Source organism: Camellia sinensis, chromosome 1 (assembly GCF_055761805.1).
Source record: "Camellia sinensis isolate YWXY chromosome 1, ASM5576180v1, whole genome shotgun sequence".
Lineage (NCBI taxonomy): Eukaryota > Viridiplantae > Streptophyta > Magnoliopsida > Ericales > Theaceae > Camellia > Camellia sinensis.
The window spans coordinates 20,278,564-20,303,656 of record NC_138961.1 but is presented as its reverse complement, the minus strand read 5'-3'; the positions used below and the strand labels follow the sequence as shown (position 1 = coordinate 20,303,656).

Sequence of the window (25,093 nt, the reverse complement as noted above, 5' to 3'; positions counted from 1 at the left end):
TATTGGCAAGTTCTCCAAAACCAGTAAAAACCAAATATTGGCTAATCAGCCAAATTGAACTAAGGCCATGTCTAGATTTCAAGCAGTAGCGGCCAAGATTTCAAGATTTTTGGAGGCCTCGGAGTAAATTTCAAAACGGGGCCTTGGACCTTCGACAATAATAATTTTTAATTTTTTGTAGGTCCTAAGCGATAATCTAAGTGGCATAATGGTTAAAGCACCGTTGAAACTTTAAGTTTGGGAAAATGAATTGAAGAATGTCCTAACCTTGATTGACATTGAAGGACTCATAGGATTTTGATTACTCAGAGTGCCCATAAGGCCCTTTGCCATTCATCAAGGCTCCATCAAGGACACCACCACAGGACCCTACTACGGTCTTTCTTTGTATTAATGTCCTTACCACCTGTTCCAATTACATATAACATTAGCAAATAAATGACAAATGCTATTTTGAAACCAAGATATACCATATTTCGAATAGTAAATAAATAAGATATTAGTGTTTTCTGATATCACTGCTTTGACTAGAAAACATCAAGAAGTGTGTTGTTGCTGACCTTATCGTCACTGTAAAACCAGTCCCTGATGAGAAGATCAAATTCGGCTTATGGTTTAGGAAAGGGACTAAGATGACATCTCTGTTGTTGACTCGAATGGGTCCACATCCTCCGACAGCCTTCTGGAAGTTGGTGGAAGGGAAGTAGATGAAACTGCCAATCTGATCTTTGACCTGGAAAACATAAGTCCAATTCTTCCCCGGCTCGATAGGGGAGTTGGTGCCAGAGACTCCATCTTGCCATGAATTTAGCCTCTGTTGTATCCCATTCCTGCACCATTCCCAATTTCTTCTTTATCCAACAATTTGTTTTGATATGCATTAATTTTGTATCACTTTTTTATTTATTTATTTTTTTTTTGTAACATTAATGAAATGATATGTATTTGACGGTCTAAAAATGCAAAAATGTTATGAAAATTTGAACATATGGTGTAAATTTAGACCTGAAATGAATCCGATTCATACATTTTAAAGACAACTACTTTACCTAAAAGGTGTGGCAAAAAATTCACCTTGTGCGTGAACCAACATACTAAATTTAAAAATATGTTTCATTTTATAGGCATTTTTGGGAAAATTTTTTTTCTTCCATTCAACACAAGAAACCGTGATAATATTATCAATACTAAGGTGAACATGGAATATATTTAACCTATCAGTTTTTCTACTTACATAGAAGCTAATCACGGAATCAGACGTAACTCTCTCAAAAAAGTATAGGACCTAACTCATGTTTTGTTTATGTATACCTTAAAGTTTTTCATGAATAGACATAGCTTATATGTAATAATACTATACCATGTTAAAAGTAAGGGCTCGTCAAGATTGTCGAAGACGTTAACATGGACCATATCGTTTGTTGTAGCATTGATCAGAGGCCCTGGGAACATCCCATTGATGGTGATCACCTGTGTCATAAATTTTCAAAATTCTACATTGTTTTTTGTTTTTAAAAACACACAAAGAATTGAAAAGAGAACATAACCGAATGGAAAATTGAAGTGATGATTTCATCATAGTGACATACAGATTGTCTAAACGAATGGGATCGATGGTGGTGTCAATGGAAAAAATTTCTTAACGTATTGACATAAATTTATTCAATTTCTTAACATATGTTATCAATTGGACTAATTGACACGCCAACAAAAATTTAATAGAAAATTTTATGCAATAATCGAATTGACATAAGAGAAATTATAGGAAGCATTAGTATAACTTACACACACTCAAAAAATACATCAGGAGGAAATAACAATGGAAGTGTTGATATGCCCTTCAACGGCATATGCCGACTCTGGATTGATTAAGGAAACATCTTGTTGTTTGATATTCATATATATGATACATAGCATTGGCCTTGGTTTGATCAACCTGTAGACCTAGTAGAGTCCGGCCATGGCATGTATATATTTATAATGTCATCTGTATTGTTATGCAAGTTTGATTTTTGTTATACAAATACAATATAATATCTAAATCTCTCCCATTATATAATTGAGAAATTGTTGCGGCTACGCAACTTCAAGGTCTAATTTGTTGAAGAGTAACTGAAGAGTCTGTACCTTGCATAACATCCGAGCCTAACACACATTTATTGAAAGTTATACCCACATAAAAACAGTTTTAAGAAAATTCTACTTTCTTATTTTTCGTATTTTTTTTGTTTTTACTGAATTTTTTTAATATTTTATGCAAATTTTTTACTTTTTAGACACACTTAACATAAATACATCTAAAAAGTAAAAAAATTGTAAAAAAAATCTTTTAAAAATTCACTAAATACCAAAAATATAAAAAAAAAAAAAATACAAGAATTCAGTACATTTTTTGTATTTTTATGTATTTCTTAATTTTTTAAAGTATTTTTTCACATTTTTTTTTACTTTTTAGATACATCTAAGTATGGTGTATCCAAAAAAATAAAAATAAAATGTTTAAAATTTTAAAAATATTTACTAAAAACAAAAAAAGGCGAAAACCAAAAAACTCAATTTTCAAAAAACTTAATATAGAAAAAGTTTCGGCCTCAAGCACAGCTGCGCGCGAGCTGGACGTGCTGGCGCCAAACTAGTTTTTGTATTTACAACCTGACTCAAGACTTTTCCAAAATTGTTTCAAAAAAGCCCATTCCAGAATTTCCACATAAACACTTTAAAATACACACTTAAAAAACTCATAAAATAAATTTATCTCCCAAAGTTCTTGAGAAATTACAAAATTATCCAAAGTTTTTAAAAACTCCATTTTGGCCCCCTAAGAGTTCAAATAAGCTTGACAGGCACCTAAATTTTTTGAGAATTATTCCAACACCCTTTTTCAAGTTGCAAAAAAACCCAGGAAATTTTTGAACTTCCATAAACTCCCAATTCTGCGCTTACGGCTTCACAAATTGCCCCAAATCTTTCAAAGACATATTGGCAAGTTCTCCAAAACCAGTAAAAACCAAATATTGGCTAATCAGCCAAATTGAACTAAGGCCATACATTGACTTGTCTAGATTTCAAGCAGTAGCGGCCAAGATTTCAAGATTTTTGGAGGCCTCGGAGTAAATTTCAAAACGGGGCCTTAGACCTTCGACAATAATAATTTTTAATTTTTTGTGGGTCTTAAGCGATAATCTAAGTGGCATAATGGTTAAAGCACCGTTGAAACTTTAAGTTTGGGAAAATGAATTGAAGAATGTCCTAACCTTGATTGACATTGAAGGACTCATAGGATTTTGATTAATCAGGGTGCCCATAAGGCCCTTTGCCATTCATCAAGGCTCCATCAAGGACACCACCACAGGACCCTACTACGCTCTTTCTTTGTATTAATGTCCTTACCACCTGTTCCAATTACATATAACATTAGCAAATAAATGACAAATGCTATTTTGAAACCAAGATATACCATATTTCGAATAGTAAATAAATAAGATATTAGTGTTTTCTGATATCACTGCTTTGACTAGAAAACATCAAGAAGTGTGTTGTTGCTGACCTTATCGTCACTGTAAAACCAGTCCCCGATGAGAAGATCAAATTCGGCTTATGGTTTAGGAAAGGGACTAAGATGACATCTCTGTTGTTGACTCGAATGGGTCCACATCCTCCGGCAGCCTTCTGGAAGTTGGTGGAAGGGAAGTAGATGAAACTGCCAATCTGATCTTTGACCTGGAAAACATAAGTCCAATTCTTCCCCGGCTCGATAGGGCAGTTGGTGCCAGAGACTCCATCTTGCCATGAATTTAGCCTCTGTTGTATCCCATTCTTGCACCATTCCCAATTTCTTCTTTATCCAACAATTTGTTTTGATATGCATTAATTTTGTATCACTTATTTATTTATTTTATTTTTTTTGTAACATTAATGAAATGATATGAATTTGACGGTCTAAAAATGCAAAAATGTTATGAAAATTTGAACATATGGTGTAAATTTAGACCTGAAATGAATCCGATTCATACATTTTAAAGACAGCTACTTTACCTAAAAGGTGTGGCAAAAAATTCACCTTGTGCGTGAACCAACATACTAAATTTAAACATATGTTTCATTTTATAGGCATTTTTGGGAAAAAAAAAATTTCTTCCATTCAACACAAGAAACCGTGATAATATTAGCAATACTAAGGTGAACATGGAATATATTTAACCTATCAGCTTTTCTACTTATGTTGGTGAAAATACCAGAAAAAATTATATTTTATTGATAAATGATGCAAAGAAAATGAGATACAAATAGATCAGGTTAAGGCACGGATATCTCGTTTTCTTTAAGGAGATCAAGCCCACTGTGGTAGGAAAAATCCAAATACCGATACAGCAGTCACAAAATTATGACTTATCCCATCCAAGATACAACAGCCCGACCACTTGTCGTATAGTTCAGGCCAACTCTGCACGAGATGGTGAACCCAAAGCTCCACCAATAAAAACACCTTTCTTTGGTAGTAATCTCTCTTCTATAGAAAATAGTTGATGTGTTAGTGGTGTAGAAAAGAGTAGCTGAGAGGGACTATTTATAGGCCACTATGACCTTACAGTTACCCCAAAAAATAATGACCATTAACCAAGTTCATGAATTCTATTTAACCTCCATTCATGACCAAGAGGTTACCAAAGTAATGAAATCTCATTTATGAAAAAGATAAATCAATAAATAAATATAACATATTAAAATGGTCCAACAATCCCCCTCTCATTTTAATATAAAAAAATAAAAATAAAAATAAGAGAGATTACCAAACAAAGGTGGACTAATATGCATCATGAAGGTGTGCTCTGCATTGAACCTTCATTAGTGAAACAGCAACCTCTACTCCAGAGAGTCAGTAGTGGTCTCAAACTTGAACTATGACTGCTTAGGGGAAATAAAGTATTACTACTCACACATAATAGTCCAGGTGTTGACATGAGCTTTAATAGCCAGCACATTACGGCCTTGTGCTAATCCCAGTTTTTATGAGCATATTTGAGAATAAGCCTTGTTCTCATCGAAAGCGGCCCCACTTTCATGCTCACACAGGTGAAATCTGTCAAGGATGTTCCTGTAATTTACACACTCCACTCAACAAGAGCTACATAATTTCATTAAGAGTATAAAAACTCAACCCTCCAACATTACAGGACAAATGCACTTACATCATAGGGATGGATAACAAAATATTAAAGAGTGCATTTTTTACAACCACCATATGATTCGTTCTTCCCATTGAACCTAGTTACAGGATCTCTGGTCCCTAGGTTGGGTATCCTCATACATGGTTTATGATTTTATAGGCTTCAAACCCATATCCCTCGATGTATTCCAGACCATATCTCTCGCCAAGGCCTTGGTTAAAGGATCCGCAAGATTATCACAAGATCTTATATAATTCACAGTTATGATGCCATTACTCAAATAGGATCTCACATTATTGTGTTTCCTTCGAATAGGTGTGGATTTCCCATTATAAAAATGATTGTTCAATCTACCAATAGCAGCAGTGCTATCACAACAAATTAACACAGGAGGAATTGGTTTTTCCCAAAAAGAAATTTTATATAACAAATCTCTCAACCAATTCGCTTCCTCATATGCTGAAGCTAACGCTATAAGCTCAGCTTCCATTATAGAATTAGCAATTATAGTCTGTTTTTTAGACTTCCAACATATAGCACCACCACCCAAGGTAAAAATAAAACCCAAGGTAGAGAGAGAATCACCTGACAAAGTGTTCCAATCGGCATCACTATATCCCTCAAGTACCGCAGGATACTTGTTATAAAACAAACCATAATTTTTTGTTCTAGATAAATATCTCATAATTCTTCCCATGGCTAGCCAATGATCTCGACTTGGCTTGCTAGTAAACCTGCTAAGTACTCTAACAGCATATGCAATGTCAGGTCTAGTATAGTTAGTAGCATATCTCAAACTACCTATCATGCTAACATATTCCTTTTGATTAATCACTTCTTTTTCATTTGTTACAACAGACAAATATATGCTTGCATCAAAAAGAGTAGCAACATGTTTACAGTCTAGAAAATTATATTTCTTTAACATTTTCTCAACATAATGCGACTGATCAAGAAAAATATCATCATTAGTCTTGGTAATTTTAATTCCCAAAATAAAATTGGCTTCACCAAGATCTTTCATATCAAAGTGGTTATAGCATATTTTTAGTCTCATTTATAATATGCAAATTAGAGCCAAAGATAAGTAGATCATCCACATATAGGCTAATAATCACATGTGTATTCTCACAAGTTTTATAATATATGCACTTATCACAGTCATTCGTCTTATAGCCATTCTCAAGCATGCAGGAATCAAATTTCTCATGCCACTGTTTAGGAGCTTGTTTTAAACCATAAAGGGATTTAGTTAGCTTACACACCTTGCTTTCTTGGCCAGGCTCCACAAAGCCTTCAGGTTGGTCCATGTAAATCTCCTCATCTAGATCTCCATTTAAAAATGCTATTTTTACATCCATTTGATGAATTTTTAATCATAAATTGCAGCCACTGCAATCAAGAGTCTAATGGATATAACTCTAGTAACTGGAGAAAAAGTATCAAAGAAATCAAGATCAACTTGTTGTTTAAAACTTTTAGCGACAAGCCTCGCTTTATATTTATCTATAGTTCCATCCGGTTTAAGTTTTTTACGAAGGACCCATTTACACCAATAGTTTTATAACTTGGAGGTAAATCCACTAGCTTCCATGTTTTATTTGAAAGTAGTGAGTCTATCTCATCATTTACAGCCTCTCTTCAGAAAATAGCATCAGGTGATAATAAAGCTTCTTGCACTGTAAGAGGAATTTCTTCCACATTGTAAAGATAATAGTCAGGGCCAAAATCTTTTTAACTCTAGCTCGTTTACTCCTCCTTGGTTGAATTTGAAAATTTTCTTTTTCTTGAAAAACTTGAGAAGGAGTAGAAGAGCTAGGCATAGATAAAATATTTTCAGAAATTATTTGACCCCCACTATTTCTAGATTTGAAAGGAAATTTATTTTCATGAAAAATAGCATCACCTGATTCAAAAATAATATTATTTTCCATATCAAAAAATCTATAAGCTGTACTATGCAATGCATACCCAAGAAAAGCACAGGTGGTAGCTCGTTCACCCAATTTAGGTCATTTAGGATCTGCAAGTCTCACAAAAGCTAAACAACCCCAAACCCTCAAATAACCTAGATTTGGTTTATGCCCCCACCACAACTCATAAGGTACAATTTTAGTGTTTTTGTGTGCACTCTATTTATCACATGGCAAGCTATCAAAATAACCTCGCCCCAAAGATTTGAGGGAGCACCTGAATCAATAAGCATAGTATTCGTCAAGTCAATTAACATTCTATTTTTTCTTTCAGCTACGCCATTAGATGAAGGTGAATATGGTGGAGTAGTCTTATGAATAATTTCCAAAGACTGAACAAAAGAGTTGAATCCTAGAGATTCATACTCCCGGTCTCTATCACTTTTAAGTCTTTTAATCTTTTTACCGAATTGATTTTCCACTTCAAGAAGGAATTCTTTAAATTTCTCAAAAGCATCACCTTTAGTTTTTAATAAATATACGTTTGTGTATTTTGAAAAATCATCAATAAAAGTGATAAAATATCGGTTACCACCCCGAGTTAAAATTCCTTCAAACTCACACAAATCAGTATGAAATAATTATAGCAATTCGGTATTTTTTTTTAACACTTTTATGAGGCCTCTTGGTAATTTTTGCTTTACTGCAAACTTCACATTTCTCAAAAAATTTTGTCACTTTGGGAATTAACTCTAAACTACTCATGATTCCCACATATTTACTATTTATATGACACAAGCGAGCATGCCAAAAATTAATAGAAGATAACATGTAAGTGGTGTCATAGTAATAATCATAAAATTAATCAGCAAAGCAATTTAAGAGATAAAAACGACATTTATACTCATCTGTATTATAGGAAGTCACTTTTGCTTCATGTGCCTCGTAGTCTTCATCATTCATCTCCTCGGTTGGGATTTTGTTTGGATTCTTTTCGGTAAGAACATATGCAACTTTCAAAAGGCTAAGGTAAAAAAGAACTTTTCCTTTCCAACTCTTAAAATGAACTCCTTTGAACTTGAAAGGCTTGTTGAGATCTCCAATTCCATCATTGATTTTTTCTGACACTTGCTCCATGTTTGATCTCCTTAAAATTGTTGGTGAAAATACCAAAAAAAAATTATATTTTATTGATAAATGATGCAAAGAAAATGAGATACAAATAGATCAGGGTGAGGCACGGATATCTCATTTTCTTTAAGGAGATCAAGCCCACTGCGGTAAGAAGAATCCAAATACCGATGCAGCAGTCACAAAATTATGACTTATCCCCTCCAAGATACAACAGCCCGACCACTTGTCGTACAGTTCATGCCAACTCTGCACAAGGTGGTGAACCCAAAGCTCCACCAATAAAAACACCTTTCTTTGGTAGTTATCTCTCTTCTATAGAAAATAGTTGATGTGCTAGTGGTGTAGAAAAGAGTAGATGAGAGGGACTATTTATAGGCCACTATGACCTTACAGTTACACCAAAAAATAATGACCATTAAATAAGAGAAAATGGTCATACCAAAATAATGCCCATTAACCAAGTTCATGAATTCTATTTAACCTCCATTCATGACCAAGAGGTTACCAAAGTAATGAAATCCCATTTATGAAAAAGATAAATCAATAAATAAATATAACATATTAAAATGGTCCAACAACTTACATAAAAGCTAATCACGGAATCAGATGTAACTCTCTCAAAAAAGTATAGGACCTAACTCATGTTTTGTTTATGTATACCTTAAAGTTTTTCATGAATAGACATAGCTTATATGTAATAATACTACACCATGTTAAAAGTAAGGGCTCAAGATTGTCGAAGACATTAACATGGACCATATCGTTTGTTGTAGCATTGATCAGAGGCCCTGGGAACATCCCATTGATGGTGATCACCTGTGTCATAAATTTTCAAAATTCTACATTGTTTTTTGTTTTTAAAAACACACAAAGAATTGAAAAGAGAACATAACCGAATGGAAAATTGAAGTGATGATTTCATCATAGTGACATACAGATTGTCTAAACGAATGGGATCGATGGTGGTGTCAATGGAAAGAATTTCTTAACATATTGACATAAATTTATTCAATTTCTTAACGTATGTTATCAATTGGACTAATTGACACGCCAACAAAAATTTAATAGAAAATTTTATGCAATAATCGAATTGACATAAGAGAAATTATAGGAAGCATTAGTATAACTTACACACAAAAAAAAATACATCAGGAGGAAATAACAATGGAAGTGTTGATATGCCCTTCAACGGCATATGCCGACTCTGGATTGATTAAGGAAACATCTTGTTGTTTGATATTCATATATATGATACATAGCATTGGCCTTGGTTTGATCAACCTGTAGACCTAGTAGAGTCTAGCCATGGCATGTATATATTTATAATGTCATCTGTATTGTTATGCAAGTTTGATTTTTGTTATACAAATACAATATAATATCTAAATCTCTCCCATTATATAACTGAGAAATTGTTACGGGTACGCAACTTCAAGGTCTAATTTGTTGAAGAGTAACTGAAGAGTCTGTACCTTGCATAACATCCGAGCCTAACACACATTTATTGAAAGTTATACCCACATAAAAACTTCAGTTAGCCAATGGGAAAGGTGGGGGCGGTGATGGCAGGTTGGGAGCCGATGGGAAAGGGATGGGATGGGGTGGCCATGGATGGTCGGAAGGAGTGAAGGTTGCAGAAAAATGATCGTAGGGTGGTTCAATGGTGGTGGGTTTAGAAAATATAGTAGAGAAAGAGCAAAGAGAAATTACAGTCAAGGAAATGAAAAAAAATCTACATTTTTGTTCTCAAAAAATATTGTTTTGTGAGTCATATGTCAATTTCCGTTAGAAAATTTAACAGAGAGTTAACGAAAATATCGCATTGCAACTTGAACGAAAGTTTAAAGAATAACTGTTTTAATTGAAAAATGATGAACCAAATTAAGATTCAACGTAAAGGAAAAGATGCAGAATTTAAAGTTTATTCATAAGGTCTTGTATTAGATGACGGAGTGAATCGATATCAAAAAATAAAAAATCATGCAAAGTCCAAAACCATGTACATGGTTTTCTTTTTGGTGGTCACCTGATAATTACTTGACTACCCCTAGGACTTGCAGTCCACTTTCATGTCACAAGATACCATTATTTGTTCTATAGACCTCCCAGAGTGCCAGCTCAAGTCTTCATACCAATGGTTGACTTATATTTCAGAATATCCATTTACCATCATCAGCTCTAAAATCATTTTTCCATTAATCAGAAAGAAATAGTTTCTGATAGAAATATATAGCATCAAGCTCTTTCCTTAATCTACGAAAATTTTAAGGGAAAAATATAAATAAATAAATAAATGTAATCCATATGAACAAGCAAGCAAAACCAAAGCCAAGTGTGAAAGAAACAAAGCCATTAATTTCCCTATTTTTTAAGCATGATCTGTATATATCATGTATTTGACCATATAAATTACAAAACATTATGTACAAGACCATATTTCACCACTCTGTTTTCCTATCAGATGTCCCCAACCATCCGAAACATCATGAATTGTTATAGGGTTGAGCAAAGATTCAACAAATGAAAGAACAGTAGGTATGTATGTATATAAGCTACTAAGGATTACATGACTTTTCTTCCAAAATATGACAAGGGCTCCAACAAGGTTAGGAACTTTGTCATCTATGCTGTTTGATTACAAGTCGTGCTAGTAAGCAACTGGCACTGGGACCTCCATTTCGGAGTATTTCCACTAAGAGCAACAATTCCCACTACGTGACACTTGGCCCCCTCGATGCTTCTGTTTCAAAATTTGTCTCTTTACAACTGCAGATCCTTTCTCCAACAAACTAGGTATGTCCAGTATCTGTAAACTAGTATGAATTTGGTTAGAACATGTTCAAGCAACAAATCAAACCGGTAAAATCGTTAAGTTACATTTGATGATATAAAGCGAAATGCAATGAGCACATGTGGTTTGCATTTTATTGTAGGTATAAAGAATTTTGATCTAAAGTTACATTTTGGTTTTCATTAACCGCATGTGGTTTTAACTGGTAAAACAGCCATCTGTTATACCCCTTTTGATGAGATAGAAAAGTAGCAACTACCAAGTTATTGCTTATGTAGCATCGCATGTATTATTCCAAGAGCAGGAAATCAATAAATATTAAGATTCTATATTACAAAGGCAAACACAATTATTATGACTTATTAACTACATGACTTACTAACATTTTTGTCTTTTACTGTATTTTCAAGGGCAGTTCAAACACAAATTGCCCAAGATTTAAGACATTCACAAAGAGGAAGAAAATTAATTGTGTTTGGTTTAATTTTTAAATCAACTTTTGGATTGAAAAATCCAAAAACATGTTTGGTTTACAATGAGAGAAAATTGTTTTCAAAATTATTTTCTCTTTCCTCTCTCCTTCTCTCTCTTTTTTTTTATTTACATATCAATCGATCACTTTTCCTCTCTCCTCTCTCATTCTCTTACATTCTACACATCAATCAATCAATTTTCTCTCACACCTATCTATTCAACTACAAAAAAAACTACAAATCATCCCAAAACTATTTTCAAAATATATAACCAAACAAGTTTTTAAATTTTACAAACCCTTCAAAAAAATTATCTTTCAAAATTGATTTTCAAAACTAAACCAAATGGAGTCCCTTGTTATCAAGCTGAAAATTTATCACCAAGATGAAGTGCTCATGTACCAAACCTACAAAATTTCTCCCACATTTTGTACCGAATATACCCCTCCCAAACCCCCATCAATGGTGACTAAATTGGCTTGTTTTGCAAAATATCTTGCAAAAACTACATATTATTGGAAAAATTAATCCTTGTTTTTTGGAGGGGAAAAACACGGACACTGAAGAAATGTTCAGTTTTGTGACACATTACATTGGAAAATTAGTAACTTGAATTGTGATCATAGGTGCTCCAAACAGGGCAATCTTGAGTTTGTCCAAATGCAATCTTGTAAAGAACTACGGTACAACATGTTTTGTCTTGATAATGGAGCATTACAAAAATTTAGAAACTACTAGATCATGCACGGATTTAACATGACAGCTAAGAAAAAGCATCCCTTCTGAAGAGTCTACCTTAAGCGTGAGCTCCTTGAAGCATTGCTGCACATTTTCTCTTTTTTTAGCGCTGCATTCAAGAAACAAGGACTTATGCTCCTGTGCAAGAGCCATTCCCTCTTCTCTACTTACAGCCCTTTCACCCTCCTGAAAATAAAGTGTAATGTGCATTGTCAAAATCCTCATCTTCAGTGCATATATGCAAGTATGCATGTGTAACACCTGTCAGAGAAATATACGGAAGAATAAACCATGCAACTTACCTTATCAACTTTATTCCCAACTAGTATCTTGACACAATCTTGATTTGTGGAGTAAAGCTCTACTTCCTTTGCCCATATTTCCGACAAGTTCGTAAAAGTTTCTCTCCGTGTTACATCATAAACTAAAACAAAAGGTAAACACAAACGTGTTTGCTTAAACAGTAGGTAGAGGAAAGATGACAACATAGCATCAACAATTAAAACTATTTAAATTGATTGAAATGGTAAGAAGAAGCATGTGACAGAGCAGAAATTTTCAAAAGAATTCATGTGTTACCCAAAAAAAAATCAGAACAATTCCAGGTGAAATACTGTCAAAAATATACTTTCAAAAGTATAACTGTCACATAAATGACACTGGAATGAACATTTTCTGCATTTGCAAATATCTTACCGAGAATAATTCCATGTGCACCTCTATAGTAAGAGCTTATCAATGTTCCAAACCTCTCCTGTCCAGCTGCAAACCAAAAAATTTAATAGCCTCATATCTGAATATTGAATAATATAAGTTCTGTAAAGCTTGTCCAGAAAAAAGCTATTCTAAATTGTTGTTTGTGTTTCTGTTTTGAAGGATAGATACATGTCAATATCTAATTCAAGGCTCTCCTTCCACAACTCTGAAACCACTCGAACTTGCACAAACACTTCAGCAGTTATTTTTTATCTCAACTTTTCATAAAGGCAGTTGTAGTGTTTTGGTATTGAAAGTAGCTATTTCAGCAACTGTTTTAGCCGTTTCACGTGTAAAAAAACTGCTCAAAAAATCATTTACGGAACATTAGATTACCTAACCGCAGTTTTTATTATATTGCTCAAGGACAATTTGTAAAATTCAAAAATTCATTGAAGTATTGTGTAAGAAAGCCGAAAAGCCACCATTTATAGGCCTTTTTCCTTTCAAACCCAAAAATAGCTTAAAAAGGCTTAACAAGCCAGGTTACTGTGAAAATGAAAACCAGTACCAAAAAAGAAACATTCCTGCCTTGAGTCAGATTTATAACAAAAACATCCCAGAAAAAACTAAAAAATTTGTTACGTGTAACGTGTATGAGGGGGAAATACTATTGGGATCCAAGAAATTTTCCACACTGAATAAACAAAATAGTTCCAAATAACAAGTCATCTATGTTAATTACCTGTATCCCAAATTGTAAGTTTCAGTCTTTTTCCACCAACTGTTAGCAGCTTGATCTTGAAATCCACACCTGGAAATGATCATAGCAAGGACTTTAAGCTTAATATTTAATGAATTCAAAAAAAAAAAATGTAAAGCCCATCAAAAGAAAAATAAAGTGCACATTAATTTTTCAGTTTATATCATTTACATACTTCACATGAAAACTATATTAGCTAAACGAGCAAAAAGAAACTACATTTCTAAGCCAAATTGTTGCATTGAAGTTCAAAAAACGCAAGTGGATAAAAAATTGTGAGGCATAGAGATCCAATAGAAGGTAACTTCTAGAGAATGCCAAGTATATCTAGGATGTATTGCATATTCTATGTCAGTAAAGTGCCCATTAAGATAGCAAAGCCTTCTTACACAATTAGAAAGCATATTGCTACTGATACCAATGCTAAAGCCCCCTGAAATCTACTGTCCTGCTTAATGTTGCAAATTAGCGAAATGCAACTCTGAGTGTACATGAGCTCTGCATTGCTGATGCTGAATATCTAGATAATCCAAACCAAATCACTAAAATGGAATTTACAAATTGTAATAACATACTAATTCGTATGAAGTCTCTGCATAATATATGTCCCAACAATCATGTCAAGCGATAGAAATATAACGTACATTATTCTATCTTTTCCTTTTTTTCTTTTCTTTTCTTTTCTTTTTAGGGGTTGCTCTTAACAACAATATTAATTCCGTCTATCTCCCTAAGCACCCATTCAAATATTCTGAGAGGTTGAGTTAAGTGAATATGAATCATTTTCAGCAACAAAAAAAAAAATTAAAAAAAAATCTAATCTCTTAAAGAGTTTTCCTTCTGGTATTTTAATTGAAATAAAACAACAAACAGACAGAATCAAGAAAGTATGAATTATCCCAATATGAGAAAACCCTTTCAGAAACTTATGATTCCCAAATGGACAATTCAAATTTGAAATCATAAAGAAGCCAGCGATGATCCTCAGCAACCATCATGAACGAAAATGCCCAAGAACCATTACACAGGCATGCATGAGGTGTACTTCCATTATTTGCCAACCCAAAAACTGAGCAATCAAATTTGATTCCCCTGTTTATGTCAGTTCAATTCACTTTAAAACTACCAACACAGAAAATTGCAACTAAATCAAATTTTCCAAATGTTCTACTGAAAATTGTCATAAACCCAGAATTTAAACCATGTTTATTGAAGAACCAACTACAAATATTCATAAACCAAGAAGAATCAAGTCCCACACACACCCATGTGTTTGTTTGTATATATGTGTGTATAGAGAGAGAGAAAGAGCGAGAAAGAGGTGTACCAATGGTGGGAGAGAGATCTTGAAGGTCTTTATTAGAGTTAGAGATGAAACTGAGAAGAAGACTACTCTTGCCGACACCTGAATCACCAATCAACAGTACCTTGAAAGAGTAATCATAATTACCATTGTTTTTATTGTTGTTGTTGGTCTCTCCTTTTCCCCAAGTGGATGACATACCCATCACCATATCAGCTCATTCAGTCACATATCAAGAAGAAGAAGAAGAAGAAGAAGAAGAACATTCAATAATGATATCTATGAGAAAACAGAGAGAGAAACAGAGAGAAAGGAGAGAGAAGGAAAATGGGAAACAAGCGTCGGGTTATCATAAAGACGGTTGTGAGTCTGTTGCGATGACACGCGCCATCACTGCAATTTTTTAGGCTCCTTGCGATGGGTCACACCTGACGAAGGTGCCCTTTGAAATTTTTAGAACCTTTTTCTAGCCGTTTTGGATTTTGGCTCTGTTTGTTTGTCACCTTCTCATTAAATTGTGTTAAGCAATTGGCAATTTTGTTAACCGGCCTTGCTCCTTTATTTTTATTTTTTTTAAATAAAAAATATATATATATAATTTATAAAAAAAAAATTACAAATCACAAAAAAATATTTTTTTAAATATATAATATTGAAGTACAATTTTTCCTAGTTTAAATTTATTTGAAGTGTGACACTATTCATTAATTGATATTTTTCTTTATTTAATGATATTGAGTGCATAAAAATTATTTTAAAAAGTAATGGATGATTAAGTTTATTTAAAGTGTGACATATTGTAATGATTGTGGAATGGGCGGGGCAGCGAGAGAGTTTTAGAGGGTGAGAAAAAATAAAAATAAAAATGAAATAAGTTAAAATGTTAGGTTGGGGTTTGGTGGTGGGCAGGGACGAAATTAAGAGAGATTATAGGAGTTATGAATTTTTTGTTTCTATAAAAAATATTGTTTGTTATAGTATTTTTAAAAAATATATATTATTTTATACGTAAAATAGCCTCTCAATATAACAAATATATATCTTTTATTATTTTCTCATCTTACATTCTCTTTCTATTTTCCACCAACAAAACTTATTTATCCCATTAGAGATTGTTTTTATGGTATATAATTTTTTTTTTATGTATATATACAATTTATATATCATATGGTACATACATGTGTATTTGTATATATAGTAAAAAAATTATTATTTTTTTGACCCCCTCCGATAATGAAATTCTGATTCCGTCCCTGGACATGGGTGAACTAACATAAAAATTAAAAAGATGGCAGGGTAGATAAATCTTTTATTTGAAAATAAAACTCATTTAAACAATTTATCTTTTATTTCAAAACTCATTTAAACAACTTATCTTTCAAAACAAAATTCAAATCTCATTTCAAAAATTAAATCAAACGGAGCCTATATGTTTATAAAATTTTCGTATATAATTTGTAACAAGAATGATGAAGTGAAACTATATAAGCTATCTTGATAAATCTTTTATTTAAAAATAATAAAATTATAAATTATCATGTCATTCTATATTATTTTTCTATATAAATTTTATGTTCATATGTACTCCTCAAGCGCATTTAATGAATAGAAAAAATCTTTAAAATTACAGTTTTTCTATGAGTTATGTTAAGGATTCCAAATAAATTACTAAATTTTCTACCAAAGTTCTCACATGGGTGTGAAACCTACACATATGTAGTTTGTGTGGGTCCCACACCCATGCGAGAGATTTGTAGAAAATTTGATAATTTATTTAAGATTCATAATATTTTCCTTCTTCTATATAGTACACACATGGTCGGAGAAACAGTGCTATATAGTAATAATAATTAATAAATAAATAAAAGTTGAATATAGAGTAATTTCTATGTAGTTGAATAGTGAGATTTTATTGTTATCAACACAAGTAATAAAAAATTATCTATTATTATTTCAATAGAGAAATTTAACCATAAAAAAATTATTATAATTGATTTAACGTGAAACTGTTTTAAGAGAGCCTATGCTAATTTTTGCAAACAAAAATCATTTTCACTCTCTCTTTTTTTACTTCTAAGGTCTCGTTTGGGAACAGGTTAATTTAGTAATTTTTTAGCTAATTGGCTAAAAAAGTAGGTAAAAAAAATTTGTATGTTTGGGATGACTTTTTGACTAATTACGAAAAGCTGTGTAAAAAGCAAAGAGAAACCGTAATTGTTAACTTTTTGGTATAATTAATTGGTTAATTTAATAACTTTTTAGCTAATTGACTAAAAAAGTAGCATCCCAAACGAGGCCTAAATATTAGTTTTTTTTAAAAGTAAAATAAAATATTTGTCAGTAGTAACGTCTTTATTTCTCTTAAAACATAAATTAGACAAGTGTCAATGATAATACACTCTGATTAGACATCATCAATCTTAGGTGGCAAGACAGCACATTTCCCCCCTTCTTTGTGCAAATGAAGCAAGGTTTGTCAAAGCTAATCTTAAAATGGGAAAAATGAAATGCTAATCAAAGCGTATTCAAGGGTGATTAATGTATACTTTAATTACGTGTAATGGACACGAATTAATTTGAATTTAGTATAGAGATTATTAATAAAATAAATAAATAAATAGATCATTGAAATAGATTTATTATGAGATCATAAATGAGAGTTTCTAAGAAAAATTAAGTTACAAAAATATATTAAAATTTTAATTATTTAAATATTATCCTCACTTTAATTTTTTAAATATGGTTGTTAACATCACTTATCTTGAATGGGCCTTATTATAATAATTTTAGCTTATATTTTTAGTTCCGGGTTCAAAATGCAATGTGGACTGATTTTGACCCCCTTTTCTTTAATTTTTTTTAATTGGAAGGTGTTGTTGGATTTCTGTGGGTCCATCACGGAGTATGCATCAAAAATTCAAACCGTTGAATATATAGGGTTTGTCGAGTATTTCATCCGTAAAGAAAATTACATTAATCGGATATTGATAATCACTTGATCAAGTCATAATTGTCTCAGTAATTTATTTTTAAAATTATACTTATCGTTCGCATATGTATGATCTAATTAAATAATTATCGATATCCGATTAATATAATTTTTTACAAAAATAAATTATCTTACAAATTTTATGCATTTAAAGATTTAAATTATCAATATAAATTTTATAATGAGTCCATAGAGATGCAACAATAAAAGCCTCCCCCTTTTTATTTTCTTTTGTCTATGTGAAGTTTCTAATTCGGCTCTAACCTCTTATTTGGACAAATTTATGTGGAAAATTATCCAATGCCCTTAAGAGGCATCACATGACTCATCTTAGCAACCAATCAAAATATATTATATTTTTTTATTAAATTTCATAATTCATCACAAAATTGTAAATGTACGTTTTACAGATCACAAATATTATGGGTCACCACTTGATTTTGTCGTATTTTCTTATGTTGAAAAGCCATATTCAAATCAGGTCAGTGGCCTTGTTTGGTAGAGCTGTAAGAAAGTGATTATAACTTATAACCTAACAACTTATAGTTTATAACTGTGAACATAAGTTGATTTTTGACTTATAAATTAAACTTCTCCTCCCACACTCAAATAATAAGTTGATTTTTTACTTACAAAAAGTTATAAACTGTATTGTTAAGTTGAACCAAACACATCAAAATAATTTAAATTAAACTAAAAATTAAAATAAAATAAAAATAAACTCTTCCAAACAGGACCAGAGCCTAGCCCAATTGATACGGTTTTGATGGAAAATTATTAATGGTACAAGACCAATGCTTCTGGTTGACATCGTACTGAGTTGGGTTGCTAAATAATGCTTTAGGGTCATATTTGGTTTGATTTTTTGAAATAATTTATTGATTTTTTTTAAAAGAAAGAAATTATTCTGATAAAAATAAATATTACAAATATATCTTTAAAATTTTTTAAATTATTTATATCTTCCAAAAAATAAAGTTATATAAAAATAATAAATACTTTTGATATTTTCTTTTCACAAAACTAATTTTTAACTTTTTACATAAATTTTTTTAAACATATTGCCAAAAATCAGACCAAACATGGTCTAATTCTCTGTCTTTTTTTTTTTTTTAAATCCAATAAGTTGAGATTTAGGTTTATATATATATATTTTTTTCATATTTTATGTGTGATATGAGAAAAAAAAAATTCAAAATAGGCTGATTCAAAAAGAAAAATGCTATAAGTTTTAAATTTTTTATCAAATAAATAATTAAATATCTCACATTGGTGTAGAGTCCATACCACACCAATGTAAAATATTTATTTATCAAATAAATAATCAAATATCTCACATAAATATGGAATCCATATTATACCTATGTAAAATATTTAATTATTTATTTGATAAAAAATTTAGCATCTTTAACATTATCTATCTAAAAAAATAAGGAATGAGTGAGTCATTAATTTCATTTGGGGAAGGGCACGGCCTCGCGACACGTACAAAGTCAAAGTGGCACGTAAGTTTTGAATATGGGGACGATAGCGTTTTTGTGAAAAAACAAAAATGCTAGGGTTTAAAAGTTTTATTAAATATTTTATATGATTGTAAGATTTATACAGGATTTATATTGTGTGAATTTTATATTTATGTGAGATATTTGATAAAAATTTTAATAAAATTTTAAAATCTCTAATACTATGAAGAGATCATTCATTATTTCAGAAATATTGTTACTCGTCATTTAAATTTGAGCAAGTGCCCTTTGTCTTTCTAAAGGAAACAGGTAAATAGTGAGATTCATTATTTCAATCAACACTAAGCACCATTTATGTATGGGGGGGGGGATTTATGTGTGAATCCTAATAAATGAATTTTTTAATAAGTCCTCTAAAATAAATTTATTATAAAAAAAGTCATTAATTATAAATTTTAGCCATAATTTATAAAAATTATGATAAAAAAATCACTAATTGTCAATTTTTAGCAGCGTATGTAAAAAATCGTCACAAAAAAATTATTTTTAGCCACAATTTTACCAAGATTTATTTTCAAAAAGATTTGATAAGAATTAAATCCAACTATTAAGGCCTATTGCTAATTTAACTTAGAATTTTATTTTTATCCCTGGGGCAATAAATAATTACTCCGTTTTGCGAGTGAGTGAGTTGATTGATGAGTTCGTCGTTTTGGTAATTTGCCATTTTCGGCACGGAGATTATTGCTTAGGCTCAGGCTCTTAAGATTGCCACGTGTACTTTTTCTTATGGAGTTTTTTTTTAATATTTAAAAAATAATAATATAAAAATTGATCAATTTTTCAAATTATTTAAAAAACTAATTCAGTTTTCAAATCGCATTCAATTTCAACTTGAAATTATATCTGAAATTATATGTTCAAAATGCGATTTCAAATTAACATGGATAATGACGGGTTGATATGGCAAATTGAAATTGTATTTTTAACTTAAAATCACATGTCGAAAATGCAATTTTAAGTTGACAGGTTTCTGTTATGCTGATGTGGTAAGTTGAAATTGTATTTTTAACATGTAATTTCAACATAAACTCGCATTTTGAAAATGCGATTTTAAGTCGTGAAATTATAAAATCCATTCTGAAAATAACATTTAAAATTGAAATTCAAAGATTTGTTAGCTGCTCCCCATTTATCAGCAAATGTGAGCCCTGCAAAGAGAAATATGAGTCTCCTCACCATCTAGCAATTAAACATTAGAAAATAATATTAAGTATTGAAAAGACAATTTCAACGCTGTTTTAGGACTGTAAATGAAACCAATGAATAGTAATAAGCTAGTTTGTCATATTTGGGACTAGACTATAACCATTGAAGAGCAATTTAGCTTGAAAAATAACATATCTAACCAAAAAACAAGGATTAAAATCAAGAAATCAAAAATGTATCATATCACCCCTAGTTCCAAAACTTTAGTTGTTAGCAAATAGTACAAACAATACATTTCCTCACATGCAACCCGTCTTTTATATGGAGATACAAACATCTATACATACAAAGATTTTTAAATACAAACTAGATAAGAAAGAGTACAAACTTGAAAACGTGATTTTAAGTTGCGCAATTACAAAACACATTTTGAAAATGGCATTTGAAATTGAAATTCAGCAATTACTTGGCAAAATAAAAGTCATTTCGTTTTAACATTTTTTAAACGTACATAGCCAAACTATTCATATTATTTTAGTATATATAAATTTTTATCCATATCAAATCATCACTCCTTATATGTCTTTTTCTTTTTCTTTTCTTTTTTTTTCCCTTCCTATATGTTGAAGTTAATTTTGAGAAAAGGTAAGGACTCCTTTAACGTAATATAGTAAACGCGATAATTTTAATACAATTACATTGAGTTTCTTTATTTTAATTTGTATTTCATTAATACTTTTTTTAGTTATATGGATAAAAAAATAATATTGTCATCATTTTTAAACAAAATTATTATTTATATTATTTATTTTGTACTTACACAATATTGCATTAGTTTATGTCCATTTAACTTTATTAAAAAGGAGAATAGCATAATTATATGAAAAATGTGAGGCTTAATATATTTGTTTTTAAATTTCACATCGTTGGTGACAACTATATCAATTGACAACTCTCTGAATCAACTATCTATATCAAAACTACAATTATGTCAATTGTAATGTTTATCATTTACTTAATTTTACTCAAAAAAATATAAATATTATAACATATTTTATATTAAAAAATATGATACAATATACAACATAACTTAAGATTGATAACATTACATTCAATATTGAAATACAAAATATGGTACAATAGATTTGGATAATCATTACTTATATGACCCACTACTTAAGGCTATTATATTCTATTTGGACATCTCCTCCGATTATGACTTTATTGCCTACACAATCCACAGTTTTGTTTGGTTTAAGACTCGCGTCAATCCATAACATTCCGAAGTCATGTTGTCCTTGGATGACCATAAGCTCGAGCAAGGTTTAGATTGGGATGGAGTTTTGCAAAGTTAGACTCTCGCTAATAAACAATATCAACTACAGGGTTGAATGAGTGTTGATAACATGTGATTTGTGCTTTCAGTGTGTAACACTCATCAACATATTGCAAGTGGTCAAGGCTGGCAAATTTACATATTGCAATGACATGAAAACATGGAATTTTATAAATTTGTAATTTTTGACAGTCACGTGCCCTTTCTATTAAGTTGACCACGTGAAAATGCAAACCATGATTTGAATATAAGGGGTTCACAATAGTTTGAACATTAAAAATACCCAAATTCATATTGAAACTCCACATTGAATGACCCCTGGACTTTTTCTCCCATTTGGTGAGCATGTGTTTTGCATAAGCACTCTAAACTTCATCGACGTGCATTTCAACATTGGCCTTGTTACATTGTTCTTGAAAATAACTAATACATTTATAAAAAGTTAGTTGTACCAATGACATGATAGGAAAATGTCGTGCACCCTTTAACACTCCATTGAAGCTTTCGGAAAGGTTAGTAGTCATATCTCCGTAGCGTTTGCCACCATTATGTGCTAGTGCCCACAATTCAAGTGGCACATGATCAAGTTCATTTGCAGCTTTGGAATTTAAGTCTTTGATTGACTTCATTTTCTGATCAAACTTTTTCTTTTGATTCTCATAAGCTACCAAAGTGATTGTGTCTCGCAATATCGCATTGTTGTACTTTGCATGATAGTTGCTGGCAAGATGGGGAATGCAGTAGCAATGATAACCATTTGGATGTTGCCAACAACATGTGCGATTCATAAATGATAAGATTTCTCCATGTTTGTCAAATAAAAGACAAAAGCCAGTCCGTTGTGTCATGTACTCCCTAATGCATGTTAAAAATCATGACCAAGTATCTAGTCTCTTCTCCTCCACAATGGCAAAGGCAACTGGAAATATATGATTATTTGCATCCCATGAAACCGTAATTAGTAACTTATATTTATATGTTCCAGTTAGAAAGGTTTCATCTATGCTGATGACTGGCCTGTAATGTTTAAAACCCTCGATAGAAGAATTGAATTGTAATAACCCCGACCTCTGATTAATGTTAATTCTCATTTAATTATGTCTAATGGTAATTTAGGAAGGATTTGGGATTAATTTACATGTGTATTGCATTGTTTTTGTGTTTCTATCTGTTTGCGATAAAATGACCTGTTCATGTCTTTGACTTTAAATTGCGAATTAAAAGCCTTATCGGCGACCGATTCAGAAATTGATTTGTGTTTTATACTAGTAAGAATATATGTGATTTTATGGTAGGTTTAATTCAAATTTGATTTGGTTTGATTAAATTACATTAGTTAAGTTTATTACCAAATTGTCATTGAGTGGCCCATTACCTAAGGCAACCTTGAGATTGATTCATACATTTGTTGCATCTTTTCATCATCCATTGAGAGACCAAACCGTGGGAGAGAGTAGGAGATAGGGAAAAACTTAGTTTCAACAAGATTTTGCTTGGAAATTGGAGGACTTGTAAAAGAATTGCATAATTGAGCCTCCATACTTGGAATTGAAGACCCAAGGTAGGAAAATCATCTTTTTGATTGTGAATTTAAGTTATACCTTACATGGTCCATGGTAAAATTGAAGATTAAAGTCAAGAATTGGTTTATATGTTGAATTGAGTAGTAATTCATGCATGCATGTGCACATTATTGAGTTTTGAAGATGTTTTCATGAATTCCTCACATGCATGTCCATATTTGGGTTATAGTCCATGAATTCACCATGTTTTGAGCTCAAATCTTACATTTGGTCATGTTTTAGAGCATTAGATTTCTAATGAACACTTGCATGTTAAGTTCTTGCATTATTCTTGAAGCTTCTTTGGATTTGGTGTTCAATTGTCTCACCTTTGGCTTGATTTTACAAATGATCTTCAAAACATATTATATTGTTGGTTTTCAAGTGTTTTCCAGAAAATTGGCCCAAAAGGTTGAGTTTTGGTGTGTTGAATTCTTGGTTTGAGCTTTGAAGGCAAATCTGGAAATTCTAGATTTTGGCTTCCTCGCTCGAGCGAAGGATTCCACGCTCGAGCGACCACCTTTTGTTCAAAGCTCCGCTCGAGCGAAGGAGTGCTGGCTCGAGCGTAGATTGCAAGCTCTTAGGTTTTGGGTGCACGCAGACACACGCTCAAGCAAAGAGACCTACGCTCGAGCGAAGAGCTGTGTTTCACGCTCGAGCGAGCATTGAGCGAGGATTTTCAACAACCAGTACTTTTGCATTGTTACAGACCGCTCGAGCGAAAGAGTTTACGCTCGAGCGACCCCTCTGTTTTGGTAAGCTCGCTCGAGCGAAGAAAGCCACACTTGAGCGAGACCTCTGTTTTCAGCAAGTTTTGAAAAATGTTTTCCAAGGCATTTTTGCATCCTCATTCTATCATAGGCATTCTTAGGCTATGTTTAAGACTCCATAGTGAGGATTAAAGGTTAGAAACACATTAAGAGCCAACGAAGTAAATTATGTACGATTAGATTGTGTGTTTCAAGTGTGTGCTTGTTATGTGTTATGTAGGTCACGTGCCGCGTATTGTTTGACTAATCTGCTCCGTCTGTCTGTCTCAAGGGTAACTGTGAGTAATAACTTAGTAAAGTTATGTTCAACTGTATCTATTTTTTGTGTAATAAAATAAGATCTGTTTTCTGAAATGATATGTTCTGTACAATGAATGATTATTCAATTTCTGATATGTATTCGTGACATCCTTAGTATCATGTGATATCTCTTGGCTGTTACCCGGTATTGTAGGTTCCTTTATAGAACTTATATCCGTCTGCACTCTGTTACCCGTACCGGAGGCCCCGTCATGGGGGCTCAGCTTCTGTTCTGTTACCCGGATCTGGAGGTTCTTTTAAGGAACTGGTTACTTGTAACCCTCACATGTCTGCCTCTGTTCTATATCTGCTCTGTTATTGTTAATGGATGTATCACGTAAACTCAAGCATGACTTATTATTTCTGTATATGATCTGGACCAATTATGGATTTGATACGAAACTGAATTATGATTTCTGAATCTGTATGGACTCATTTATTGAAACCCCTTTACTCTATTATTATTCACTGGGCTTTCGCTCACA

General features: G+C 31.9%; 1 protein-coding gene and 1 pseudogene across 2 annotated transcripts; both read right to left on the bottom strand.

Annotated features, from left to right (window-relative positions):
- Positions 1–196: 196 nt before the first annotated feature.
- Positions 197–1,479, bottom strand: LOC145822339 (monocopper oxidase-like protein SKS1 pseudogene; annotated as a pseudogene).
- Positions 1,480–10,550: 9,071 nt separating this feature from the next.
- On the bottom strand, positions 10,551–15,463 carry LOC114321206 (ras-related protein RABC2a). Of its 2 annotated transcripts, none has more exons than XM_028268360.2 (6): positions 15,004–15,463; positions 13,659–13,727; positions 12,914–12,979; positions 12,520–12,641; positions 12,275–12,403; positions 10,551–11,021 (listed from the first exon to the last, which is right to left on the bottom strand). In XM_028268360.2, the coding sequence occupies exons 1-6, from the start codon at positions 15,188–15,190 to the stop codon at positions 10,908–10,910; spliced, it is 687 nt and encodes a 228-aa protein (XP_028124161.2). In that variant the 5' UTR covers positions 15,191–15,463; the 3' UTR covers positions 10,551–10,907. The 2 variants fall into 2 exon arrangements, with proteins under 2 accessions (XP_028124161.2, XP_082729195.1); XM_082873069.1 differs by having other exon boundaries at positions 10,551–11,028; positions 15,004–15,422.
- Positions 15,464–25,093: the final 9,630 nt, after the last annotated feature.

Bases quoted from the DNA above. Each gene is read 5' to 3' on its own strand.
- LOC114321206 (XM_028268360.2), bottom strand. From the start codon at position 15,190: ATGGTGATGGGTATGTCATCCACTTGGGGAAAAGGAGAGACCAACAAC. The intron at 12,642-12,913 runs GTAAGATATTTG...CTTTTGTTTTAG, and splicing joins TGCACATGGAATTATTCTCG to TTTATGATGTAACACGGAGA. The intron at 12,404-12,519 runs GTAAGTTGCATG...CTTTATTTTCAG, and splicing joins TTGGGAATAAAGTTGATAAG to GAGGGTGAAAGGGCTGTAAG.